This window comes from Bidens hawaiensis, unplaced genomic scaffold, assembly GCF_021521415.1.
Source record: "Bidens hawaiensis isolate Kalapana, Puna unplaced genomic scaffold, B.hawaiensis_p1.1 tig00000142_1, whole genome shotgun sequence".
Taxonomy (NCBI): Eukaryota; Viridiplantae; Streptophyta; class Magnoliopsida; order Asterales; family Asteraceae; genus Bidens; species Bidens hawaiensis.
Genome location: NW_027491019.1, coordinates 7,405,748 through 7,422,308, shown reverse-complemented (window position 1 = coordinate 7,422,308; position 16,561 = coordinate 7,405,748). Strand labels below are relative to the sequence as shown.

At 37.3% G+C, this 16,561-nt stretch overlaps 1 protein-coding gene across 1 annotated transcript; it reads right to left on the bottom strand.

The window, feature by feature from the left end:
* Nucleotides 1–15,401: 15,401 nt before the first annotated feature.
* Nucleotides 15,402–16,324, bottom strand: LOC143580571 (eukaryotic translation initiation factor 4E-1-like). The gene is made up of 3 exons (XM_077063575.1): nucleotides 15,988–16,324; nucleotides 15,655–15,820; nucleotides 15,402–15,560 (listed from the first exon to the last, which is right to left on the bottom strand). The coding sequence occupies exons 1-3, from the start codon at nucleotides 16,233–16,235 to the stop codon at nucleotides 15,402–15,404; spliced, it is 573 nt and encodes a 190-aa protein (XP_076919690.1). The 5' UTR covers nucleotides 16,236–16,324.
* Nucleotides 16,325–16,561: the final 237 nt, after the last annotated feature.

Here is a 16,561-nt window from a genome sequence, read left to right as displayed (position 1 = left end):
AATTAAATGAATAATTGTGAGGAAGTCTAAGATTAACATTGGTATTTTTAAGAACTTATTAAGGTTCTATAGGTGTCTCTTTGAGAAAGGTCGATGATTTTGTTCGGTTACCCCTTAAGTGAATAATTTAAGATATCGGTTCCATAACTTAGTATTTTCCCAACCATTTGATAATTGATGCATTGGGGTATCTAGATAACGTATTCTTGTTAATAAATTATAGGGATTACTATATAAAATAGTAACCCAGTTTTGAATTTTTTCCAATTAAATCACTCATAAAATATTTTGTTGCAATCATGTCACTAAAGTTTCATTTGTGTTTCAATCATAGATATTTTACCTAGAAAAACAAGTTATGTAATTTTTTTTTATATTTTTAATAGTTTGAAATCGCAAAGTATTTTTTTTTAAATTAGTACAAATTGAGAAAAATAATTTTTAAAATGCGAAAGAGAAAGAAAAATTGCAAAAAAAAAGGTATTAAGAAATCAACTTATTTTTAAGTTACAATTATTTTATAAAAAGCTACCATTTATTAGAAATTTTCAAAAAGATAATTAGTTGAATTAAAATATTTAATAGTAGAATTATTAATTTTTACAATTTGTTTTTTAAAAAATACTATGCAATATCAAACTATTTAAAAATAACAAAAAAAAACTAGATAATTTGTTATATAGGTAAAATATCTAGGACTGGAACACAAAAGAAACTTTAGTAACCTGACTGAAATAAAATATTTTATGAGCGACCTGATTGAACAATTTCAAAACTTGAATACTATTCTGTGGAGTAATCCTAAAATTATATAACAACTTTTAGCATATCACCTGATGAGTAAAACTGTCTATTAAAAACTTAACCTAAAATAGACACTCTAGTTTTAAATTTATAAATCTAGACTCTCCTAATGCTAGACCACTAGACATGCAAGTGTACCTATCGACTGTAGTAAAGCCTAATAAAGTCTGGATATCAAACCCACAAGACACTAGCGACACATAAACTAGACTATGACTAATAATATAAATAAATATATTTAATTGATTTTTGTGTTTTTAGTTACTAACTATAATATAAGGAATATTTAAACTAAAACTGACAAAGAGACTAGACACGAACAAATCGGGCAGGAACTTAAACCCGGGTGAGCTTGGGATTCAAACTGACAATCTCGCAAGGCCTAGTTCAAATCCTTCATTGTCGATATTCAACCAAAGTGTGACAAATGGGGATCAAACTTTGGTCTGAGTGCTGCTCATTTCTCTAGGGTTTCTATACGCCATTTAAGATTAGGCGTAATATCGAATTCAATACAATCTAGTATTATATTCAAGGCTTTGGCCTTAAGTCGAGGTTATTCTCGATACCTTGATAAAAGAAAAGAAAAGAAAACATAACAAAGAAATGAATGAAAGATTAAATGTTGAATGTGTGATAACATATATACGTGTGTAAGTATATATGTATATATTATTTGTTATGAAAATATTATTTAATGAATAAAGAGTATTTTTAAATAATAAAAGAAAAGATTACGTTTCTTAGAGAAGAAGAAACGTCGGGTTTTCATATAAACTAAAGGTTTATAATTTACTTTTAAAAAAGAGGTTTTCAAGTAAATAAGAATTGAACTAAAGGTTCAATCGAGGATTGAGATATAAGACTAAAGGTCTTAAGCCGAATTGTGTATCCGACTAACAAATATTTATACTCGTAACTATAGGATCGAGATAAAGAAAGGGAAAGTCCCTTGGACGGTGAGTGAAGCCGATCCTAAAGAGATAAGGTGAATACGCCCCCAAACTTTTAAACTTGTTTTCAAATAAGTCAAACTTGTTATATGAAATTGTTTACAAGAAACTATGTGTTCCTAAAACCGTTATAACTATGGGTATGAACCTAGCCCTCAGGCTGTGGTATACGTATGTCTGGATCCTTACATAGGTGGTACTATGCGATGTATGGGCATGATCGCACCACCCTTGGTCGTAGGACGCTCTCCTGCAGGGAGTACGACCGTTGTGTATATTTACGGGTACTTAATTAAGTCAAACCCTGCGGTGTTTGTGAGGTGACCTAGTGTAGAGGCTCTAGTTTATAATGTGTTATTTGACTTTGTTATTCCTAAGCCACGTTGGGCCGAGGCAGGCGTAGTCTCGAGGGGTAATAAAGTAAAAGAAGTTATTTTGCGTCAGTGTGTTCACCAACATTCGTTGCTGACGTATTTTCTTACATTTTGCAGGTGAACAATGATAGCGCTTGGATGAGTCGAAGTGCTATTAATATCCGATGGCTCGGATTATTTTGTAATAACTTAATATGGTGGTTTGTAATTATAAACACATAAATGTTTTGTTAACTCAATGGGTATTTTACTATTTCCGTCTTTTGAATGTATATATATAAATTACATTTTCTATCCTTAAAGTTTTATAAGTCTTCCGCAATTTAACGTAACTCCGATTTATTTAAAATTACGATACCAACTTATGGGTCGCACTCCTAGGCCTTAGACGGGGGTGTGACAGGTTGGTATCAGAGCCATCGATCTTAGCGAATTGGGTATCATAAAACAATACCCAAGCTTCGATCCAAGTATAGGAAATAATTGATTATGTGTTTTAGGGATAAGATAGGCTGGTAACCTTTCTTTCCCACTCCACACTCTAAACCACCCATATTGATAGATGTCGTTTAAAGCTCATATGGAGAATTTTGTACGCAAGGCAAAGGAGGCTGGAATAGCCGAACCCTACCCTAATGACAACATGAGTGATGGATACTATGAGGCATACTTCAACCAAGATGTGGAACACGATTTGACCAAACCCGTGTACTACCCCGGAAGTCGACACTATCCAATAGAAGTTCCCGATAGTCCACCAAAGCAAGGAATTGAGCCACCAAGACACTCAAGCTACCATCCACCAACCCTACCGATGTATCAACCTTTTGACGTACCAACTTATCAACCCTCGGAGATACCACAATACTATCCAACAGGGTACCTACCAAATTCTCAACCATCCTCTGAGTGGATGAAGTATCTCTTTGAAGAGCAAGAGTGGCATGCCGGAAGCTCCACTTTCAATGAAGTCAACTCCCAACCAACCAATAATGAAGGGTCGTCCCGTAGACCCAAGATGAGGGTTATGATGCCCACTGAGACTTTTCAGATCCCAATAAACAATGAAACCACACAACTCATGGAGGAAGATGAACCGGAAGAAGATGAACCAGAAGAGGAGGAATAATCCGAAGAAGAGGATCCTGAAGAAGAAGAGGACCCTGAGGAAGAGATTGAGGAGGAACCGGAAGAAGAGCATCCTGAGGATACCAACGAAATGACAAGCCCAATGGAAGGATCACTCACTTCCCAAAACGCAAGCTATGGTTCCGTTGACCCATATGTTCAACACCTTGAGAAATTAAGGAACCAAGCTTCGTCAAGCTTCCCACCATTCCAAGGAAAAGTTCCGTGAATCCAAGAACAAGCTGATGAGATTCATAAACAGAACCAAGCTGCCAAGACCTACCTCTACCTTTCATCCGATATGGACTATGTTCCGTATCCAGAGCCGAGGAATCATTACGAGATGGTGACTCTGGGTTACCGTGACCCACCTCCGCAGTATGGATACCCCAATCTAGTCCCTCAATCGTATGAAGAACATTTGGACCGTGCTTTACGAGAAACCGACAATTGGAGGAAGAAGGTAGACGAGGAAGAAAAGAAAAAGAAGAAAGTTGGAGAAACACTCCTTCGAAAATGCAACAAAATATCGAAGGTTGTGAAGAAGTTTTTGAAGAACTGAAGATGGTGGAATGTAACAAGAAGCTATGTGTGTAAAATAGTATTGTATGATATGTGTATAAATAAAGAACGTTTGAAAACGTTCTTATGTAATGATAGGACCATCTATATATATCGTGGGAACGATATATATGTATGTGTATTGTAAAATATATATATCCTTGGGATATATATATTAATGTGTAATAAATAAATGCGTGTTAAATAAAAGAAATGTTGTTAAAATTTCAGACCAAATTAAAAAGAAAAAGAAAAGTATGTCTGAACAAAGTAACAACAACGAGAACGCTCGAAAAGAAAAAGAAATGAGAGATAAGGGGAAAGGCCCTGAGAACGAGCGAGAGGAAAAAATTCCCGAAAAATATATGAACAAAATCCAAAAGATGATTAAAGACGCTGTTAGGGAAGAATCCGCGTTTAGATCTCAATCTCGACAATCTAGACATTCCCGAACTGTTAACCCTTCTATTCATCCATCGAAATTCGTTAAATCTAGCCCTAAACCATTTCGTGATGAAGAGAGCGATCATGGGTCTAATGCCGACGAAGGTGTTAGGCAAAGGTTTAAAAGATTGAAAGTTAGTGGGTGTACGTTCAAAGATTTTAAGTACTATGGACCGAAGGAATTCCAAGGTGACAAGGGAGCCATCACAACCGTGAGGTGGCTCGAGGAAATGGAAACTCTTGTTATCACAAGCAAGTGTTCTGAGGTGGAGAAAATTTAGTACTCTGCCCTAATGTTCAAGGGTGAAGCCCACGAGTGGTGGAATGCGCTATTAATGAGTAAGGGAAGAGATGTGATGTACGGCCTGTCGTGGGAAGAGTTTAAGGCTATGGTGATGGCGAAGTTTTGTCCAATGCATGAAACCGACCAAGTCCAAACAAAGTTTCTTAATCATAAGGTCGTGGGGACAAATCTTCGAGAATACAATGCAAAATTCCTTGAGTATTGTCGTTTGGTTCCACAGCTGGTGAGTCTGGAATCCAGCAAAGTCACCCGATATATTTGGGGACTTCCGCGGGAAAACTATGACATGGTAAGGTCTCACTTACCTCAAACCGCTGACTCTGCTATGGAGTTAGCCGGTTATTTGATGGGCGGCTTAGTCCGCAACAAAGAAGAAGATAAGAAGGTAACAACAACAACTCCCCAAGGGAGAACTGGAGGAAGTTCCAACTTTAGAAGCAAAGGCGTAAACCGAAACAACTCTACGCCATGCAAGACTTGTAGAAGATATCACAAGGGCCGATGCAATTTCGCCCCGTCTCCTAAAGTTTGTGAGTCCTGTTATCGTACAGGACATGATGCTGCTAATTGTTGGAAGAAGAAGATGACTTGCTTTAACTGCAAGGAGATGGGCCATTTGAGCTTCAAGTGCCCAAAGAACAAACCTGCTACTGGTGGTGCGGGTGGAAGTGACCAGAACAAAAAGGGAAACGCTCGAGTCTTTGCACTCGACACAAAAAGGGCCGCTAACATGCCAGAAACAATTACTGGTACGTTTCTAGCCAACGACACCTATGCTAGAGTTTTATTTGATTCGGGTGCCAATTTAAGTTTCATAGATTATAGTTTCTGTAGTATATTAAACGAACCATTAACAAAATTAGATAAAACTCTAAGCGTCGAGACTGCTAGTGGCAAAATCGTTAAGATCTCCGAAGCCCTTGAAAACGGAAAAATACTTTTAGCTGGTTATATTCTACCTATTTGTTTGTTACCCATGAGTTTGGCTGGTTTTGATATTGTACTTGGTATGGATTGGTTATCCGATAACCATGCTCGTATCATCTGCAATAACAAAACTGTTGAACTTCAAGCCCCCGATAAACGAACGATTCGAATTGAAGGGGACAAAGACGCTAGCCAAGTTAGCATAATTTCTATGGTTAGGGCTAACAAATGTTTGAATCAAGGATGCCTCGCATTCATGGCCTACGTCATTGAAGAATCAAAGCCAAAAGAAATCAAAGACGTCCCTATCGTTTCTGACTTTTCTGATGTCTTTCTTGATGAACTTCCCGGAATCCCTTCCAATCGTGAAGTAGAATTTAGGATTGATCTTATTCCTGGTACTGCTCCAATCGCCAAAGCTCATTATCGTTTAGCACCGACTGAAATGAAGGAGCTAAAGAAACAACTCGATGAGTTATTAGAGAAATGTTTCATTCAACCGAGTTCGTCGCCTTGGGGAGCACCAATTCTATTCGTCAAAAAGAAGGATGGTTCCATGCGAATGTGTATCGATTATCGTGCGTTGAACAAAGTCACAATCAAAAACCGATATCCACTCCCTCGTATCGATGATTTTTTCGACCAACTTCAAGATGCTAGCTATTTTTCTAAAATTGATCTTCGTTCCGGCTATCACCAACTCAAAGTTCAAACCGAAGAGATTCCGAAAACCGCGTTTCGAACAAGGTATGGACATTATGAGTTCACGGTTATGCCGTTTGGACTCACTAATGCCCCAGCTGCGTTCATGGATATGATGAATCGTATTTGCAAGCCGTACTTGGATAAATTTGTTATCGTTTTCATCGACGACATACTTATTTACTCTAAGTCTAAGGCTGATCATGAAATTCATCTTCAAACGTTGCTTGAAATTCTTAGAACCGAGAAGTTGTATGCTAAGTTCTCGAAATGCGAGTTCTGGTTGTACGAGGTGCAATTTATTGGTCACATCATTAACGTTAACGGTATTCAAGTGGACCCCGCTAAGATTGAAGCTATCTCTAAGTGGGAGGTCTCGAAGTCGCCAACCGAGATCCGAAGGTTCTTAGGTTTGGCCGACTACTACCGTAGGTTCATCGAGAACTTTTCTCGTATCACCGTTCCTCTAACTTCACTAACTCGTAAGAACATCAAGTATAAATGGGGGACGAAGCAACAAGAGGCGTTCGATATACTCAAACAAAAGCTCACCCAAGCACCTATCTTGGCTTTGCCAGAAGGTACTGAGGATTTTGTGGTATTTAGTGACGCATCTCACTTGGGCTTGGGATGTGTACTAATGCAACGTAAGAAAGTAATCGCTTACGCCTCTCGTCAACTCAAAGTACACGAGAAGAATTACACGACTCATGATCTAGAGTTAGGCGCCATAATATTTGCACTTAAGATATGGAGGCATTATCTCTATGGAGTAAGATTTACCGTGTACACTGATCATAAGAGCTTGAAACATATTTTTGATCAAAAAGAGCTCAACATGCGCCAACGACGATGGATGGAAACGCTCAACGACTACGATTGTGAGATTGTTTACCATGAAGGTAAGGCCAACGTTGTGGCTAACGCCTTAAGTCGTAAGGAGCATGAGAAGCCAAAAAGAGTTCGAGCATTACGTTTAGAGCTTCAAATTGATCTTTTCGAACGAAACAAATCCGCGCAAACGCAAGCAATAAATGAAAACCAAATCTCCGATGAAAAACGTAATGGCACCATTGACTCGTTAGTCAAGGGTGACGATGGTATCCTTAGACTCGGTAATAGGATTTGGGTACCAATCGTTGGAGGTTTGCGTGAGAAAATCTTGAACGAAGCTCACAAATCTAAATATATGATGCATCCTGGAAGTGACTAAAGGCGAACTATTGGTGGAATGGGATGAAAAGGGATGTCGCTTCGCATGTGGCGAAATGTTTGAAAGTCAAGGCTGAACACCAAAAGCCTTCGGGATTGCTTCAGCAACCCGAACTTCCCGTTTGGAAGTGGGAGTTAATAACTATGGATTTCATGACCAAACTCCCTTAGACGACTCGACAACATAATGCAATATGGGTTATTGTGGATCGATTGACAAAATCCGCACATTTCATACCGATCAATGAGTCGTACTCATTGGATAGACTAGCGCGTATTTATGTAAACAACATCGTTGCTTTGCATGGAGTACCGCTATCTATCATTTCTGATCGAGACAGTCGTTTTACGTCTCATTTATGGAAAAGCTTCCAACAAGCTCTTGGTACAAAGTTAATCCTGAGCATTGCCTATCATCCGCAAACCGATGAACGATTCAAACGTTGGAAGATATGCTCCGCGCTTGTGTGATAGACTTAGGTGGAAGTTGGGATGACCACTTACCCCTAATGGAATTCTCATACAATAATAGCTATCACAAAAGTATTCAAATCGCACCGTTCGAGGCGTTATATGGTCGAAAGTGTAGAACGCCCGTGTGCTGGTCTGAAACCGGAGACAATCAATTGTCTGGACCCGAGATTGTCCAAGAAACCACCGATAAGATTCTTCAAATCCGAGAACGACTTAAGACGGCACGTGATCATCAAAAGAGTTATGCCGATATCCGGCGTAAGCTGTTAGAATTTAATATCGGTGACAAGGTTCTGTTGAAAGTCTCGCATTGGAAAGGTGTCGTTCGCTTCGTTAAGAAAGGAAAGTTAAGTCCTCGATTCGTTGGACCTTTTGAGGTACTCGAACGAATCGGCACTGTTGCATACCGTTTGCGACTGCCCGAGGAAATGCAAGGGTTACATGATGTATTCCATATTTCGAATCTGCGCAAGTGTTTGACCGACGAATCTTTGGCTATGCCATTAAAAGATGTAGAAATAAACGAAAATTTAAAATTTGTAGAACGTCCAATACAAACTGAAGATTCGAAAACAAAGAAATTGAAAAGAAGAACTTTGAAAATTGTGAAAGTTAAATGGGACTCGCGTAGAGGGCCCGAATATACTTGGGAACTCGAATCAGAAATGAAAAGAAAATACCCACACTTGTTTGAGTAAAGCAATCTCGAGGACGAGATTTGTTTCAAGGTGGTGAGGATGTAACAACGTGAAAATTTCGAGTTCAAAATGTATCAACTTTCCAAAGTCTAGGGACTAAAATTGCCAAAATCCAAACTTGAGGGTTAAAAATGAAAATATTATTTTCCTGACCCATCGCGCTACGCTATGAGTCAGAAGAGACCCCATCGCGTACCGCGATGGGGTGACTGACAGAACGTGACACGTGTCACCACGTGGCAACACTGCTGCCACGTGTTGCCACGTGGAGCGACGCCTGCCACGTGTCGACACGTGGCAGGTCTACGCTGTGCGTCAGCAGACCTATATCGCGATACACGATAGGTCTGCTGAGGGACCCATCGCGTACCGCGATAGGGTCCAAAATACTGCCTATAAATAGCGGACATGGGATATCACTCCAGGCATCCCAAACACAGCTCTCACATCTCTCTAACATCTCACTAAAAATCCTCGTAAAACGTGCCACGACAATCATTGATAAACGTGCCCCGATTCCTCGAATTCCGTGTCAAACGTTTCCTCGAAAGTTTGTGCCACCCTCCTCCCTCATTTATCTAGAAGGCGTTGTTGTAATGGCAAAGAGTCCCGAAAGACGTGCCGACGAATGTAAAAATTGGCATATCAAAGTTGATCGAGAAAAGTAAAGCGGCGTCTGAGTGCTGCTCATTTCTCTAGGGTTTCTATACGCCATTTAAGGTTAGGCGTAATATCGAATTCAATATAATCTAGTATCATATTTAAGGCTTTGGCCTTAAGTCGAGGTTATACTCGATAACTCGATAAAAGAAAAGAAAAGAAAACGCAACAAAGAAATGAATGAAAGATTAAATGTTGAATGTGTGATAACATATATATGTGTGTAAGTATATATGTATATATTCTTTGTTATGAAAAATATTATTTAATGAATAAAGAGTATTTTTAAATAATAAAAGAAAAGATTACGTTTCTTAGAGAAGAAGAAACATCAGGTTTTCATATAAACTAAAGGTTTATAATTTACTTTTAAACAAGAGGTTTTCAAGTAAATAAGAATTGAACTAAAGGTTCAATCGAGGATTGAGATATAAGACTAAAGGTCTTAAGCCGGATCGTGTATTCGACTAACAAATATTTATACTCGTAACTATAGGTTCGAGATAAAGAAAGGGAAAGACGCTTGGACGGTGAGTGAAGCCGATCCTAAAGAGATAAGGTGAATACGCCCCCAAACTTTTAAACTTGTTTTCAAATAAGTCAAACTTGTTATATGAAATTGTTTACAAGGAACTATGTGTTCCTAAAACCGTTATAACTGTGTGTATGAACCTAGCCCTCAGGCTGTGGTATACGTATGTCTGGATCCTTACATAGGTGGTACTATGCGATGTATGGGCATGATCGCACCACCCTTGGTCGTAGGACGCTCTCATGCAGGGAGTACGACCGTTGTGTATATTTACGGGTACTTAATTAAGTCAAACGCTGCGGTGTTTGTGAGGTGAACTAGTGTAGAGGCTCTAGTTTATAATGTGTTATTTGACTTTGTTATTCCTAAGCCACGTTGGGCTGAGGCAGGCGTAGTCTTGAGGGGTAATAAAGTAAAAGAAGTTATTTTGCGTCAGTGTGTTCACCAGCATTCGTTGCTGACGTATTTTCTTACATTTTGCAGGTGAACAACGATAGCGCTTGGATGAGTCGAAGTGCTATTAATATCCGATGGCTCGGATTTATTTTGTAATAACTTAATATGGTGGTTTGTAATTATAAACACATAAATGTTTTGTTAACTCAACGAGTATTTTACTATTTCCGTCTTTTGAATGTATATATATATAAATTACATTTTATCCTTAAAGTTTTATAAGTCTTCCGCAATTTAACGTAACTCTGATTTATTTACAATTACGATACCAACTTATGGGTCGCACTCCTAGGCCTTAGACGGGGGTGTGACAGCTGCCACTTGACAATCATTGTGCCACCACATTAGCATAACTCTTTGGTGTAACACAGGTGGGACTAATACCCGGGTGGGCTCGAGATTCAAACTGACAACCTCACAAGGCCTAGCTATTGGGGATCGAATTTGGGTCTCGAACTCGGGTCTCCATTAAAGAACCCCGTTGCCCCACTCCGGCTAGACTATATTGTCTTAACTGGACCCACACTGACTTCAAAGTTTGAATTGGGCTTTTCCTGAGAACCATGCCGTCGGTTTCTACTTGAAAGTCGTTGTGCCACTACAAAAGCATTACTCTCTAGCATAACACACGGTGGGACTAAAACACAGGTGGAATCGATATTCTAATTAACAACCTCGCAAGGCCTAGCTCAAATATTTCATTGCCAATATCTAACAAAGTGCTACAAGTGGGGATCGAATTGGGTCTACACTAGAGAACCCAAAGTCTCTTATCACTAGGCCACAAGTAGAGGATGTTATAGAAACAATCGCCTTACGGAAACTTTACTACGAAGAAACATGTGAAAATGATTAATAATTTTTAATTTAACTTGTTATATATTTTCGGCTCTCGTTAGTATTGTGATATTATTATAAACATTATATTACGATTTTACAATAACTTTTTTATTTATCGTCGTCCGCGTCGCAATGCACGAGTGTACGGGCATTGATGCTTTAGCCGAAACGTGTGATGACGATTAATTGTTAAGTTAGAAAAGTTAAATATACAATTTCTAATACGGACACGGTAACGTGAATGTTTTTCACAATTAAAGTGCGTACATGAGTATAAACTATAAAATTAGTGAGTCATTTGAATTAACATCAACTTGGTATGCTTATATAGATAGAATTACATCAATTGCTTTCTATGTTGTACCAAATTTTACTTTTTGTTCTTTATCCTCAAAATTGATTTGTTTTATTCTTTATATTTACAAATCCAACAATGTATGTCCTTTGATCCTAACCCAGTTAATTTTTCTCGTTAAATCAGATGTGCATTGTACATGAGGGTAAATTGGTCATTTTACCTTAACTAAAATATTTTAATAGTAAATTTCATCAAAAACCAAATCCAGATGATCATGACAGCCCAACGCCACCACCACCTTCATCTTTGTGTCTCGATCTAACACTATTTCATCAAAAACCAGATCTAGACTCTTCAACAGTTGTGTAATCACAACCACCTAATACAAGTTCGTCAGGATCCTCAAGTTTAACCGTCATAGCCGTCCGCTGTCTTCACCGGAACTGATACCAACACAGCTAGTTAAACCATCGGTCACTACCAACTTTCTCTTTCTTTTTCTAAGCACTGCATTACCATCAACATAGTCTTCGTCAAACCCCAGCCCCCACTCAAATCCTTGTGCAAATCGTATCTAATCAAACCCTAAAGAGAGAAATATATACAGATATGGAAGAGAGAGCACCACCATCACCATCTTCGGTGAAGACAACAACCCCTATCGTCGACCACTTTAGAGACTGAAATCGAGGGTGATAGCGGTCCGATTTGTCTTCAATCCCGACACCACGCAAGCATCGTCTTCTTCTTCTTCTTAATATTCGGTGCATGACCATGCAAACACAGAGCCGCCGCCGCAACCACTTCCACCAAATATACTCTTAATTAAGTTTCTTTTGGTCAAGATCTGGCTGGTTTTTGGTCAGAGGGGTGAAGGAGATGACGATATTGACCAGATTTGGTGGCCAGGGGTGGTGGGAGTTTATTTGGTGGTTTATGGTGGTGGCGGTGATAATAGGTTAGTGAAGTTTGGTGAAAGAATCAAGGCGTGCTCGTTTTATGGAATGGAATGAAATGGAATTGGAATTGAAATTTGCATAGGATTTGAAATTTGAATGAACTGGATTTGGAATATGAAAATTCCAATAGGAATTGGAGGGAATTGAAATTCAATCACATTCTTAATGTGTTCGTTTGACAAATGATTAGAATCAGTTTATTTATTGATTTATTTATTTTCTAAAAAGGATAATGGCGAAAACATTTTAGTTTTTTTAGATTTTTGTTTTATATTTATATTTTGCTTTATGATTTTTTTTATTTTTTTTTGAATTTTTATTATAGGTTTTTTATTAATATCAAAAACCTTTTAAAACAATATTCAAAAATAATAATAAAAAATTCATAACTCAAAATATAAATAAAAAAACAAAAAAAGTAAAGAAGCTAAAATGTTTTATTTGTTGTCCACTTTAAAAAAAACTCGAGAAAAGATTTCAATGAATTACCTTGAATTCCTTCACATTTTGGAAGGATTTGGAATTCCTTAATTTAAAGGAATTTGAAGGAATTGAATTCTAATTCCAATTCCAATTCCAATTCTTTGAACTGAACATATCAAAATGAAATTAATATTTTAATTCCAACGAAACGAACACACCATGTTATGGGATTTTAATTCTAACTCCTTTGAATTCCCACAAATTCTATGAAACCAACACGCCATGAGGGTTTTTTAGAAATTGGTTCTATGTTTATAAGGCTACAATTTATTTTGATTATTGAAATGTTTTTTTTCCAACCAAAAGATAAAGAGACGAATTTGTCCAAATGTGTCTCGCATATGATTGAATTTAACAAAGAAAACTAACTGAGTTAAAGTTAAAGGACAAACACTATCGGATTTGTAAACATAAAAGATAAAACATATCAATTTCAAAGACAAAAAAGACAGAAACGGGGTATAAACATAAATAAATATGATTTATGAATGTATGAATGTAGATGGTAGTATCCAAGGGCAGACCTACAACCTCCTTTCGAGGGTCGATCATACCCTATGAAAAAATTATTTTAATACTATATGTATGAGTCCCAATTGACTGCACACCGACTTCATGAACTTTTAGCTTTTGATAAGAGAAGAAAGAAGTTGATTATGGATATTGTTTTATGTTGGTATTGAATATTTTCCTAATGCATATAAGGTTGTTTTGTGAAAATATGGAGAGAAGAAGAAAAAGAAATAAGATGAGTGGTGAACTAGTACACTTGACTCGATATATCTAAGCACTATTTTATTATAGTTTCCTGCTTTTTTTCTTCTAACCTATCTATCAATCTTTTTAATTTAAAATAGAGGGTGAGTGATACGTGTCTGTTTACCACGTTTACAATTTGCATGCATTTTAGGATTATTTAAATTAATGCACGTTTACATGTTCTATGCACTATTTCACATTTACATTTCCACCTTTGCGTTATTCCATGTACTAGTTAACTGTTTTTATTTCGCATCATGTATCTAAACCATTTAAGAAGAAAATTAGCAAAGTTTTATTCTCTTTCTCTCTAACGTTTCTTGAAGTCTAACCGTCGATCTCGAATCCGGCTATTATCAGTGAGTCCTAACTATATCATCCGTTCACTTTTTAGATCCAGTGGCTTCTAAGGGGGTTGGCCTGTCTCAAAAAAGTCGTGTGTGTTGTTTATCGTGTTAGAGTTTAATTAGTGTATATAATACGTGAGTTATAAATACATTTTAAACAAGTTAGCTAGGCGCATTTCCATGCATAACTTTCACTCATTCGGTTGGCATACGCGAACCCACATTAACCAACTCGTGATGAAACACTAAGGCCTTTAGATTTGTTATTATTCACATGTCCTATCGTTGTTGACCGAGACATGAACGCACCCGAACATCTGTTGTCCAAGTCCCAAGTACTACAGCCGTATGCAACCAGTTTTAGGCAACTTAATTGTTGTCGAAAAGCTTATATGCACCACCAAATACTCCTTAATTCTAGTATTAGCAAATACTATATTGTTAAAGTTTTGATAATACAAAGAAAGAACTATTGCAAACTGTACGTCTCTTTTCCTTGGACATGACCAAATCCAACCTAAGCCCCTTTTATATACATAGCAATTCAGTTTTAGGAAAAGAAACACAAGACAAGGATTGCCCAACATGTCATTATGAGTTTCCAATGCGTTTGAAACTCCAATACCATATCAAAAAGTGTGTGAGTGAACCTGTTTGTATGAGACTGAGAAATTAGTAACTAATACCAAGATCATTATGAGTTTCATAGCCTGTTCATTTGAAATGTATTTATACTATTTTAATTTGTTAGGATTTGGTAATATAACGTTTACAATACTTGATAACATATTGAAAACGAATTCAAGTTATCAATATTAATGTACTAATACCAATATTTTATTTATTGTACAAGGTGAATAGTATGCATTTAGTATTTAGTGTTATTAATTATTTTGTGACATTTTCCCTATGTATAAATAGTTAAGTTTTTATGGTATATGATACATAATCAACAAATTCCTTGATAAGAAAGATTCTATCATTTCTCTCATGATCACCACTTTTGTCAGTTGAAACAACCTAAAAAATGTTGTGACCCGTTTGAAAACTACGATTCCACCTCTAAGATAGACCCGCACATACTATATACAGTCTTATTTGAAACAAGTGAGATTTATTAGGACCAACTACTTGAGAATGATTGGATCAATGCATACAAAATTCTAAACAAGCGAATGCATTCGGAGTCCCTACATAACATACCAAGCTTGCATTTGGGTAGACCGATCGGATACACAAAACGCGTCATGTTGTGTATTTATTTTTAGCACCCCTGTCGAGTTTCTTCGCATCCTCCTGAGATATAACACAAAATATGAGTCCAAAATCCGCATTAATCAAATATTCATTCTAAGACTCTTATACTTACATGAAATATGAATCCTATCATGTCATTATAATCAAGAAGCTCCTTCCACTGTTTCCCAATGCTCATCCGCAAACAAACATTAATTATGCAAAATATGCTTAAAATAGCACAAATTAATTATAAATTTACAATGCTATGAAATATTAGTACCTGTGCAGCCTCATTGGAAGCGTTCTTGGTCCAGAGAGCTATTTTCTCCTGCCTTGATCTCACATTAACAACCGCCCCGCATATTTCATCTCCATGATCAAACTGTTCTCCAATCATTGCTAGCAACTTTCACATAATACAAATATATAAACATATTAGACCCAATGTAACAAATAAGACTCGGATACTTAACGGCTGTTTGATCAAGATACGTAAGTACCATGTAAAGCCAACACGTGTCGGATTTTGACTTTGGAAAAGTCATAGTCCACTTTCCTCCACCAGCACAAACCGGGTCCTCCCATTTGGGCTCAATCCTGTTTTTGAAACAATGGAGGTCTGCGCCTGCAGCCAATCTGCTCGGTCTATGTATATTGTTGTAAAGGTTGGATTCAAACTCGTACATTGTTATATATATATATATATGTATATCCAATTATTCATGCTAGTCTTTGTAAATTATTATTATGATGACATTGACTGTCATACAAAATGAAAACATCTTAACGTATTATTATGTAATATTAATCAACTATAAAATAAAATACGAGACCTCCAGAATTCTTCAACGGTGGAGAAAGTGTAAATCGGACGGATCGAACTGCCCCATGCAACCTGCTTTGACTTAGCGGATGGATTATCGAACCAGAAGGTCCATGAGTGTTCGAGAGGGTGGCGCTTTACGATGTCCTTACCCTGCCTAAGAGACGTGTCGTCTTCTTCTCCATCGGATCGAACGCCCCTGTGTTTACCGGAGTCGTTAGTCCTTTGATACTCAAATTTTGTTGCTTCTTCCACCATTAATTTCTTGGAAATCAGTTTACAGATTCAAAATTCTGTTAGATTCTTGAGATAGGTTGATGAGGCAGGCATGGTCTATAAAGCCCAATGACAGGTAGTAGTTTTGTCCGCATCGATCGAATCCATTCTCAAGTAGTTTCAAATAAGACTATATATAGTATGGGCGAGTGAGTCTATTTTAGTGATGGAATCCTAACTTCTCAAACGGGTCACACTATTTATTTTAGATTGTTTCAATATACACAAGTGGTGATGAGAGAATCTTTCTTATCAAGGAATTTGTTAATTTTGTGTCATACCATAAACAATTTACTACTTATATATAA